Genomic DNA, 12,435 nt, shown 5'->3' with positions numbered 1-12,435 from the left:
TGGGCTAGAGTTCGTTAAATGTGTTTAAGATTGTTTTCTAAATCGATTAGTAGAAGAACCGACTCAGGACGGTGTAATACTAGATCTCCTGTTAGGGAACGACCTAGGTCAGGTATCGGACATTAATGTTGGAGAACAAATTGGGTCTAGTGATCATAACTCTGTTAGTTTTCGGGTAGTTTTAAGGGAGATCAAGGAGGGGCCTAAAGTTGAGAAGAGCAAATTTCGAAGGAATAAGAAGGGATTTGGGGAGTATTGAGTGGGACAGGATATTTTCAGGTAAGGATGTAAATGAAAAATGGAGGATATTCAAAAAAGAAATTTTGAGGGTACAGAGTAGATATGTCCCAGTGAGGATCAAAGGAAAGGCTGGAAGTCATAGGGAGGCTTGGTTTTCGAAGAATATTGAAAATTTGGTTAGGAGAAAAAGGGAGGTGTACAAGAGGTATAAGGAGCAGGGAGCTGAGAGTTTGAAGGAGGACTACAAGGAGTGTAGAAGGAATCTTAAGAAAGAAATTAGAAAGGCCAAAAAAAGGCACGAAGAGGCTTTGGCAGACAGTAAAAATAAATCCAAAGGGTTTCTATAGGTACATTAAAAGTAAAAGATTAGTGAGGGATAAAATTGGACCCCTTGTAGACAGCGAGGGTAGGCTGAGTGAGAAGTCAGAGGAAATGGGGGAAATTTTGAATGATTTCTTTGCCTCAGTATTCACTAGGGAAAAAAAATATTGAACCAGTTGAAGTAAAGAAAAATAGTGGGGAGGTCATGAAGCATATAAGGATAACCGAGGAGGTAGTGATGGCTATGTTGAAAAAGATAAAGATGGATTAATCTCCAGGACCGAACAAAATATTCCCAAGGACACTCAGGGAGGCTTGTGGACAGATAGTGGTGCCATTAACAGAGATATTTAGGATGTCATTGGTCACGGGGGTAGTGCCAAAGGATTGGAGGGTGGCGCATGTTGTTCCGCTGTTTAAGAAAGGGTCCAACTGTAAACCTGGGAATTATAGGCCTGTGAGTCTGACGTCTGTGGTGGGTAAGTTGATGGAAAGTGTTCTGAGGGATGGTATTTACAAATATTTGGAGGTACAGGGATTGATAGAGAGTAATCAGCATGGTTTTGTCAGGGGTAGATCATGCTTGACAAACCTGATTGAGTTTTTCGAGGGGGTTACAAAAAGGTTGATGAAGGGAAAGCTGTGGATGTTGTCTATTTAGACTTTAGTAAAGCTTTTGACAAAGTTCCCCACAGGAGGTTAGGAAAAAAAATGGAGGCATTAGGTATAAATAAGGAGGTAGTGAAATGGATTCAGCAATGGTTGGATGCGAGGTGTCAAAGAGTAGTGGTAGAAAATTGTTTGTCCAATTGGAGGCCAGTGACTAATGGAGTTCCTCAGGGATTGGTCCTGGGTCCACTATTGTTTGTTATATATATTAACGATCTGGAAGTAGGGGTGGAGAATTGGTTAATCTGGAAGTAGGGGTGGAGAATTGGATAAGCAAGTTTGCGGATGATACAAAGATTGGTGGTGTTGTGGACAGTGAGGAAGATTACCGTAGATTAAAAGGTGATTTAGGAAGGCTGGAGATGTGGGCTGAGAAATAGCTGATGGAATTTAATACAGATAAGTGTGAGGTGTTACATTTTGGAAAGGCAAATCTAAATAGGTCATATGCATTAAATGGTAGGCTATTGAGATGTGCAGAGCAACAAAGGGATTTAGGAGTTGTGGTAAATAGTACCCTCAAGGCTGATACTCAGGTAGATGGTGTGGTGAAGAAGGCATTTGGAATGTTGGCCTTCATAAATCGGAGTATTGAATTCAAGAGTAGGGAGGTTATGATGAAATTGTACAAGGCATTGGTGAGGCCAAATTTGGAGTACTGTGTACAGTTTTGGTCACCAAATTATAGGAATGATATAAACAAAATAGAGAGAGTGCAGAGAAGGTTCACAAGAATGTTGACAGGATTTCAAGGTTTGAGTTACAGGGAAAGGTTGTGCAGACTGGGGCTTTTTTCTCTGGAGCGTAGAAGATTGAGGGGGGACTTGATAAAGGTGTTTAAGATTTTAAAAGGGACAGACAGAGTAAATGTGGATAGGCTTTTTCAATTAAGAGTGGGGGAGATTCAAACTAGAGGGCATGGTTTAAGATTGAAGGGGGAGAATTATAAGGGGAACAAGAGGGGAAATTTATTTACGCAAAAGGGTGGTAGGGACGTGGAATGAGCTTCCGACAGACGTGGTTGAGGCGGGATCATTGGTTACATTTAAGGATAGACTGGATAGTTACATGGAGAGGAGAGGACTGGAGGGGTATGGACCGGGTGCAGGTCAGTGGGACTAGGAGGGTGGGGATTTGTTACGGCATGGACTAGTAGGGCCGAACTGGCCTGTTCTGTGCTATAAGTGGTAATCTGGTTATATTTACCAAGATGTATTCCTTCTGGATGGATATCCTCACTGATGTCTGGTTATTCTGTTTCCGGCTAATTTCTTACTCTATGTTTTTTTCTTCCATGTAACTTCTCTCTTTTCCCCACCCCCACTTCCTTTCTCAGGTTCTGTCTCTTTGCCTCTTGCACCTTATGTCTGATAACCTCTCGACACTCCCCCATTTTTTTCACCTACTTTATATATGTAATGCATTAAAACTCCCAGTATAGGGATTGATAGATGCCAGATAAGTGAATTTTCTGGTTGCTTGAGATTGTGTGTGGCATGATTGGCAAACTAACAGCAAGGTGCGCCAATTTTAAACTTCCGTATTTTTTACCTATACATTTTCTGCATTTTTTTTGTCAACTGCTTGAATTCCAGATTACAGGGGTTTTACTGTGTTATCCTTTTCCCTTTAGTTTTTATGTAGAGAGCCAACCTGAACAGTTGTTTGACCTTTTCACCCCATAGATGCTGTTTGACCTGCAGAGTTCCTCCAACAATTCATTCCCCCAGAACTAGATTCGTGGCATCTCTGCTTCTGTCGCAAAAGTTTACTGGAGCAAAATATCCACTGCTGGAACATTTTTTTGTGCTTCAAGTTCCAACATCTGGAGTCTCATGATGTGGTCATATTTAATGCTTGGCTTAAAAGATCCATCTGGCAGTGCACAGAGCTTTGCAACTTTAACTGGAAATATTGACCTCCACCTCTTGAGACTAGTCTGATGAATAAAAGTTGCAACATAAACGTTGATGACTGGGATAGGCACTTTAAGGGTGTTGAATATCTCTTACCCCCATCATATTTCCAAAATCAATGTCAAACTTGTGGCAACATGAGACTGAATCAGTAGCAACTAAATTATTGGGAGCTTTTGTGGAAATTGTTTCAAAGAGGAAATTAGTGATAGAAATGCAGTGGAGCTTAGAGAGCTGTGCTATCTCAAAGCAAGTTTTTGTGGGTTATACTGTAAGATTAATGTATCAGCTGTTGAATTTATCCAATTTTATTTCTGTCCTGTATCAGAAACCCATCCTGTTACAGGGTCATGAAAGATCGATCACACAGATTAAGTACAACAGGGAAGGAGATTTGGTGTTCTCCTGTGCCAAAGATACTGTAAGTTCATATCCTGTATTATTTTTGGGGAAAAGTCTCTTCTATGAAATTCATTGCTACACTGTGAAATCAGTAGTTGTTAAATATAATTTAGTGTATGATGATGTATGTGTGAGTATATATTGGTCAGTGAGGCAGTGCACATCGCGACGCAGGTGAACCAGCTCCGCACGTGACGGCCGCGGTAGTGGAGCAGCCACGTTAACTTGGTGCCATTGGGTTCGGCGATTCCTCATGGCCTCGGCCATCATGCGCGCCTTTTGGCTGTGTCATGACATCACAGCCGACGTGGTGACAAGTCCCGCGCTCTCCTCTTCAAGGGCAGCATGCGGGCTTTCAAATAAACAGTTGAAACTGAAACTCACCTCCGCTTGTGGTTTCTTTCAATTTCGCTCCTTGTAGCTACCGCTACAATTGGTGACCCCGACAAGCCCAGACGATTCTGGCCTCTACATCATGGATGCTGCAGCAGTAAACACAGTCGCCGTGAAACTACTGCCCTTCTGGACGCTTCACCCACGCACATGGTTCAGGGACGTGGAAGCACAGTTTCATTTCCGACAAATCAACTCTTGACTCAACGATGTTCTACCACGTCGACAAGGAGACTGCTGCCAGAGTGGACAACCTAATCCACAATCCCCCGGAGGAGGGTAAATACCCAGCACTCAAACAGCTCCTCCTCAGCACGTTCAGCCTGTCCAGACGCCAGCATGCGGCCAGGCTCATGCACCTGGACGGCCTAGGAGACGGCACCATCTGCCTTCATGGACGAGATGCTCGCCTTGGCAGAAGGTCACAAACAGTGCTTCATGTTTGAGCATGCCTTCCTGGAACAAATGCTGGACGACATCCAACTATTGTTGGCAGATGAGGACTTCTCGGACCCATGCAAAGTCGCAGCTCGAGCGGATGTCCTGTGGTGCACGAAGACGAACCAGCCATGAGTCAGGTGACACCCCAGCCGGCCACAACCGCGCCCCAGCAAAAAGACAGAGGCTCCGAACATACCTGGTGCTTCTATCATCAGCGTTGGGGAGCCCAGGCACACAAATGCAGACAACCCTGCTCGTTTCAGGAAAACAACCAGGCCAGCCGCCGCTAATGGCTGGCCCCATCAACAACCTCCTCCACATGACAGACAAGTGGCCGATGGTTCCTGGTTGACACGGGCGCTGAACTCAGCGTAATCCCACCAACCGCACTGGAGACTCGCACTCAGCTGTGAGACCCCGTCCTACGGGCAGCCAACGGTACCAGCATCAGGACACTAAAGCCATTTCTGGGGGATTGAGTGGTGGCACACATCACGACGCAGGTGAACCGGCTCCACATGTGATGGCTGTGGTAGCGGAGCAGCCACGTTAAGATGGCGCTGTTGGGTTCGGGGATTCCTCGTTGCTTCGGTCATCGTGCACGCTTTTCGGCTGCTTAATGACCTCACAGCCAACACGGTGACGAGTCTCGCACTCGCCTCTTGAAGGGCAGCGTGCAGGCTTTCAAATAAACGATTGAAACTGAAACTCACCTCAGCTTGTTGTTTCCTTCAATTTCGCTCCTTGTAGCTACAACAGCAACAAATATCTGTTGCTACCTATTTTTCACTCCTCGTTCTTCCTCTTTCTTATCTCCTGTCTTCTTTCCTCCAGCCCTCCACTTCTTTCCTTCTCCATTCACAGAACTATCTTCCCCCACCCCCAGTTTTCTCTCGTATCCTTCCTCCCTTTTCCACCTACACCTCCTACCTGTGCTCCTCTCCCTTCTTTCCACACCTGCCCCCCCCTTCCCTCCCCTCCCCTCCCCAGGCTATTTTGCTCATACCCTGATGATTGGTTATGCATTTCTACCTTTGCTATATAAAGTACACTTTTTAACTTGCTGAGTTTCTCTAACATTGTTTTTACTTCAATCATGGTGTCTGCAGATTTTTGTGTTTTACTTCTTGCTGCCAACATAGTTCAGCCTTTCAAGTCAAGGCTGTCAGTTTATTGACCAACAACCATAAGTCAAATCAACACAAAATCAATTATAATGCTAATTCTGCCACATTTGTTAACATGATTAGAACACGCCATTTCAACTCCTTCATCTGATGATGTAAGTACTTGTTCCCAGATTGGAAATTGATGTACTCCAAGCTTTTCTGTCTGCTTTGACATCATGCAGTTTCCCCCAGGTATGTCCTTCTTTTGATATGTGATTTTAAGGGTTTGGCCCTTCACTGCAGTCATTTTTATGATGAAGTGGGTTGTAATTATAATAAAATCTATCAGATGACAGGCTTTTCCTTTTATTTCCTCCTTCTCTTAATGGATTATGGAAACGTAAAGAACAGAAACAGACCCTTATGCCCCACCTCGTCCATGCCAAGCGTAATGTCCATCCACTCCACCTTGCTTATTGACGTGGACCTGGATTCCATACTTGACCTCACATCCTTTTTCCTTAAATCCCTCTACTTGCTGACCTACTCTAGTTCCTATCCCTTTCTGTCCTCCATAAGCAGTTGGAAATCAATTTAAGACAAAATCACAGTGCAATTAATTTGTCATTATGTAGCACATTGGTTCAATAGGCACTCTACTCAATCAGCTGTGTGTTGGGTGATAAACTTGGCCTCATGGTTGCTGATCTTGTAGTTATCTCTCAGCCTACATCACAATCGGGCACACAAAACTCAAAACGGTCAACCAGTTTACCTATCTCGGCTGCACCATTTCATCAGATGCAAGGATCGACAATGAGATAGACAACAGACTCGCCAAGGCAAATAGCGCCTTTGGAAGACTACACAAAAGAGTCTGGAAAAACAACCAACTGAAAAACCTCACAAAGATAAGCGTATACAGAGCCGTTGTCATACCCACACTCCTGTTCGGCTCCGAATCATGGGTCCTCTACCGGCACCACCTACGGCTCCTAGAACGCTTCCACCAGCGTTGTCTCCGCTCCATCCTCAACATCCATTGGAGCGCTTACACCCCTAACGTCGAAGTACTCGAGATGGCAGAGGTCGACAGCATCGAGTCCACGCTGCTGAAGATCCAGCTGCGCTGGATGGGTCACGTCTTCAGAATGGAGGACCATCGCCTTCCCAAGATCCTGTTATATGGCGAGCTCTCCACTGGCCACCGTGACAGAGGTGCACCAAAGAAAAGGTACAAGGACTGCCTAAAGAAATCTCTTGGTGCCTGCCACATTGACCACCGCCAGTGGGCTGATAACGCCTCAAACCGTGCATCTTGGCACCTCACAGTTTGGCGGGCAGCAACCTCCTTTGAAGAAGACCGCAGAGCCCACCTCACTGACAAAAGGCAAAGGAGGAAAAACCCAACACCCAACCCCAACCAACCAATTTTCCCTTGCAACCGCTGCAATCGTGTCTGCCTGTCCCGCATCGGACTTGTCAGCCACAAACGCGCCTGCAGCTGACGTGGACTTTTTACCCCCTCCATAAATCTTCGTCCGCGAAGCCAAGCCAAAGAAGACATCACAATCCTAGTTCAATATCCTGGACAATAATCAAATGCAGTCTCCAAATGCAAAACATTGCAAATGCTACAAATTTGAAGTTCCTTTGGTCAGTCAGCAAGTGTGGTCTCACTAATGTTTTGTGCAGTTGAACCTCGACGATCAATATCATGACCTCTGCAAGTGTAATGGATCTGTGTTAATATGAATCCTTAGTTCAATGTTAAAACTATATTTTAAGATATGATTTAATAAGTTAGTTTGGTTGGTTACAGGAGCATAAAGACAACACATTAGCATTTTAAACACATGTTCTTTTTTGAGATAGAAGACAGAAGCCAGTTTGAGACAAAAATGGATGCTGAATGAAGTTAGAGTCAAGAAGATGAAAAGGATTTATGATGGTTCTTGAGATATTGGAAACAATAAGTGTTAGATCAGAAGCACCTGCATAAACACATGGCCATTTTAGTTTTGAGGAAAGCAGACTTCTTAGAGACATAAGTGGACTTAAATGCTTTTAACACACTCATGTCTGAAAACCTCATGAGCTCAAAGACGGAGATGATGTCACACATAATGTGACATGAGAAACGGGCTGGAAATATATTATTGAAAGAAAATACTGGAAAGACAAACCTTGTTGGGGAGCATCAGTGGAGGTTAATCATCAGATTTGAGAAGAGTTGTATGTGAGTATTTTGAATGCTTGGTTTTGAAAGCCATGGCATAGAAGTACAAGAATTAGAATGGGATTTCACAGTGGTACTAAAGATTGGACAGAAAACTTTCACAATATCATGTGGTTCTGGCATTACACTCCTGGAACAATGTAGTAGCAATAGAGGGTGCTGATACAAGAGAAAAGTGGGTCGTTTGGGCTCATTCTCACAGCAATGTAGAAGGCTGAGGAGTGACTTTATTGAGGTTTACAGAATTATGTGGCACATCAATAGAATAGATAAAATATTTTTAACACGGGCGTCTAGAACCAGCGATCACTGATTTAAGGAAAGAAATTGAGGTTTTTCCACACAGAGAGTGATGAATATTTGGGATGAAATGCCAGAGGTGGAGACTCGTGCATTTTGAATGTCTAAAATAGTTTTTGATAGCTACTTGTTCAGGAAAGTAGTGATAGGATACAGATCCAGTGCAGGCCAATGGGATTAGCATAGATGAACTTGGAGCCTTGGTGGACATGGAACTGCAATGTTGTAGCCATTGCAACATATTGATTCCCCTCCCAATCATATTATCAGAGTCTTTTCTGCACCCTTTCCAGCTTAATGACATCTTTCATACAGCTGGATAACCAGAACAATGCACAACGCTCCAAGTCGAGTTTATTGTCATCTGAATGCACAAGTACCACCTGACTAAACAGCGTTCACTGGTCCTTGGTGTAAACAAAACACACAGACATGCAACTGATGTAATACATACAGACAATACATATGCACGTCAAGTATTTCATCCATGTAAATAAATATTGTTTCATGAATATGAGTCTCGAATGGTTAATGTGAGCAGTTCCTTTGGTCGTTCAGCAAGTGTGGTCTCACTAATGTTTTGTGCAGTTGAAACCCAGTGTTCCTGCTCCTATGCTCAATATCTTGATCTCTGCAAATGTTTATATAGTTTTTTTGGAGAATGTGCAGCAATACTAGGTCAAAGTGAAAATGAATATCAGTTTTGAAGGTTAATATCAGCATGTCCTTTTGTCAGAATGTTGTGAATTCTTTGTGTGCTTTTTTAATTGCACAGGTCGTTAATGTCTGGTATTCTTTGAATGGAGAGAGGCTTGGCACTTACAATGGACACACAGGAGCAGTGTGGTGCGTGGATGTGGACTGTATCCTTTATCTTTATAATTTGTTCCGATGGTCACCAGCATAATGCAGGGACAAATTCAGTGCATACGATACTTCATGATCTGTGGGATATTTTGGAATGGCCTGAATTTTTGAAATGTTTTTTCATTGTCGCAGAATGGTTATTGCATAGAAGGTGGGTTTTATTTTTTTTTTAATTTTAAGCTTATAGCACGGTAATGGGCCCTTTTAGCCCATGATCCCTTTCCACCCAATTGACCTACAACCCCCATACGTTTTGAAGGCTGTGGAAACCAGTGCCCCCCAGGAAAACCCATGCTGAAACAAGGAGAATGTACAAACTCTTTACAGAGTGGAATTCAAACCCAAGTCCCGATCGTTGGCACTGTAACAGGATTACGCTAACCGCTCTGCCATCTGTGCTGTCCAGAAGCTACTTGTGCCTCTGGGGAATCCAACTATCCAGCAATGGTTGATTACTGAAAAGTCGATCATCTTTTTGACACTTACTGATTTGCATAGGCCTTTTTTAATTGCAATGAAATGACATGATTTGGAAAAAAGGTCAACTATAATAAATGCTCTTAGAGCATATGTTGATGGTTGTTTTGACAACGAGTATAGTTCAAGTTTATTATCTTTCAATTTACTGCTAGGTGATTCTTGTCCTTAATGTAATAATTAGGGGATACAAAGCAAGTGTTGACCGGTTCTGCAGATAACTCTTGCAGACTTTGGGACTGTGAAACAGGTGAGAAATTGCATTGTTGTCATCTCCTTGTGTTGTAAAGCAGCAGTTACATTTGTTTTCAGCTGATTCTGTTATACCAGGTTTCTTAATTTCTCCAGTGTCTAATGACATTACTCTCTGGCAAGAAATTGCATCGGCTGAGATTTTGCCCAATGGACTTCTTTGACGTGTAGTGGTGAGGATGGAAATACCCAATTTTGTGACCCCCCAACATTCACCATGTGCACCTCCATCTGGACAGTAACAAAGAATGGAATGATTGTCCAATCTTTGTTTTTCTGGTTCTTGGAGTTTATTGAATCCAAGTGACTACCCCAGCAACACACTGGCTGAAATCAACACAGAACAGTTTGATTCAGAAAATTCCTGCTCTGAATGGGTCAGCACTCCATTGAAAAGTTTCTTGAGATTAAAATGCTCTTGCAAACCTAAGAGTTAACACAGTTGAAGAGATTTAGAGCAGTGATTCTCAACCTTGTTCTTTCCACTCACATACCACTTTAAGTAATCCCTATGCCATAGGTGCTCTGTGATTAATAAGGGATTGCTTAAGGTAGTATGTGAGTAGAAAGAAAAAGTTTGAAGACCACTGTTTCAACCATCCCTAATTAAGTCGTTATGTGCACGGATTCATAACTCCAAAGGAAATGGCCCAATGATAATTTTTCTCAAGCAAATATTTCAGTAACAATTGCGTCTGGAGCAATGATTCTCAACCTTCCTTTCCCACTCGTATACCACCTTAAGCAATTCATTACTAATCACAGCACTGATGGCAAAGGGAATATTTAAAGTGGTATGTGAGTGGAAAGAAAAAGGTTGAAGTATAAGAAAGAGTGCAATAGTGTGCCATTTAGCCCTTCTAGCCTTCTCTGTAACAAAGTAGTCACATCCAACTCTTTATCCCTTCCCATATCGTTCGATCTATTGGGTGTCTGAAAATGTTTCTATTTCTTAAATTTAGCCTCTGCTACCTTGTGGAATACACTGTTTTGCACGATCATAATTCTTGGGCATTCTGGAATCAAAAGGTTGATTATTATTTAAGTGGAGAGACTGCAAATGTATTAAGTTCAGGGGGATTTATGTCTTCGAGTGCATGAATCACAGATTTAGCAGGCAGCTCCAACAAGTAGTTATGAAAACAAATGACATTTTGGCCTTCACTGCAAAGGGATTGGAGTTTAAGATTAAGGAGGTTTTATTGCAGTAATGCAATTGATGCCACAACAGGATTCCTGTGCATAGATTTTGTCCCTTATTTAAACATGTATAGTAGCATTAGAACCAGTCCAAGGAGATTCACCAAGGCTGTTTCCTGGGATGAGAGGGTTGCCCATCAAGAAGGTGAAGGTACTTTGAGCTTGTGTTTCTTCAGATTTCAGATTTATTGTCGAAGAACATACATGACATTACATAACCGTTTCTCTTGTGGACGAAGGAGAATTACCACTAATTGGTAGTACAAATAAAACTGTACACAATGAACACATGTAAACAAATGGAAATGTAAACAAACCGACTGCAATACAGAACAATTTTTTTAAATGCAAAATAAGTCCTTAAATGAATCACTGATTGAATTTGTTGTTGAGGAGTCTGATGGTGGGCCCTGAACCCTGATGGTAGCAGCAAGAACCGAGCATGTGCTAGGTGGTGTGGATCTTTGATGACCTCTACTGCTCTCCTATGGCACTGTTCCCTGTAAATGTTCTCAGTGGAGGTGAGGATTTTGCCTGTGATTCCCTGGGCTAGGCTCTACACTTGGGATTGTTGCTGTCACCATACCAGACTGTGATCTGGCCAGTCAGCACATTTTCCACTACATATCTGTTGAAATTTGCCAGGGTTTCTGATGTCATACCAAACGTCCACAAACTCCTAAGGATGGAGAGGCGCTGACGTGCTTTCTTCACTATGCCAGTAGTGTGTTGGCTCCAGGAAAGGTCCTCTGTGATAGTGACTCCCAAGGACTTAAACTTTCAGTTCAGAAGCTGAAGGGCGACCTTTTTCAAACACGAGCTCCTAAAACGACTTGACACGATAAATGTTGAGATGCTTCTACTTGTGGGGAAATTGCAAACCATGGGGGAGAGGTACAAAATAAAGGGCATTATTTTCAAGATACCTTTATTGTCATGTAATATGACAAAATGTAATATTACGTGAAATTGCCTTCTTCCTGCCATAAGGCAGACGAAGAGACACTATCAGTGTCACCTGGTGTCCTTTACAGCACGAAAGAAATAGAAGCAAGAGTGAGTCCCTTCAGTGTCTCTCAAAGTGTCCATGGATTCTGGTGCAGGCATTTCTTGTAGTTAATACGTGTAATTCTCTGCCTCTGAGATTGGAAGCCAGATCATTAGATGTATTAAAGGTGGAGATAGAATTGAATGTTATGGGGACATGGCACAGAAGAGGAATTGAGGCCAACATAGATCAGGCATGTTGAGTGAAAGGGCAGGCTAGAGGGGTCGTGATATTCCATGCTCTTGAGAATGTGACATCTGGTTCTATGCATTTCCAGCCAGGGGAAAGATTCTACCTCACCTCATCTTCTCCCCCCCCCCCCCCCCCCCCCCACCATCATCTCCTCTATTGGAGTTCTGAACATTTCAATAAAATCACCGTTTAATTTTCTAAACCCTCAAACACTGGCCTCATTGACTTGTTCTGTCCCTATGTGACGGTCCTGCCTTTCTGGAAGTCGAAGTCATTCTGGTAAGCCTTCAATGGTAAAGTTTTCCTTCCTTGGGTAAGGCAAGCAGAACTACACCCAGTGTACACCAGATGTAGTCTTGGCAGTCCCTG

At 43.0% G+C, this 12,435-nt stretch overlaps 1 protein-coding gene across 1 annotated transcript in view; it reads left to right on the top strand.

The window, feature by feature from the left end:
- eif3i (eukaryotic translation initiation factor 3, subunit I) overlaps positions 1–12,435 on the top strand; it is a 30,436-nt gene that overhangs the window by 2,410 nt on the left and 15,591 nt on the right. The window contains exons 2-4 of the mRNA XM_069895076.1: positions 3,475–3,567; positions 8,806–8,893; positions 9,559–9,624. Of these exons, the coding sequence (XP_069751177.1) occupies positions 3,475–3,567; positions 8,806–8,893; positions 9,559–9,624 (247 nt within the window). The remainder of the gene's footprint in view (positions 1–3,474; positions 3,568–8,805; positions 8,894–9,558; positions 9,625–12,435) is intronic.

The sequence above is a fragment of the Narcine bancroftii genome, chromosome 8, assembly GCF_036971445.1.
Source record: "Narcine bancroftii isolate sNarBan1 chromosome 8, sNarBan1.hap1, whole genome shotgun sequence".
Classification (NCBI taxonomy): domain Eukaryota; kingdom Metazoa; phylum Chordata; class Chondrichthyes; order Torpediniformes; family Narcinidae; genus Narcine; species Narcine bancroftii.
The sequence above is the reverse complement of the archived record's forward strand: the minus strand, read 5'-3'. Positions and strand labels throughout refer to the sequence as shown.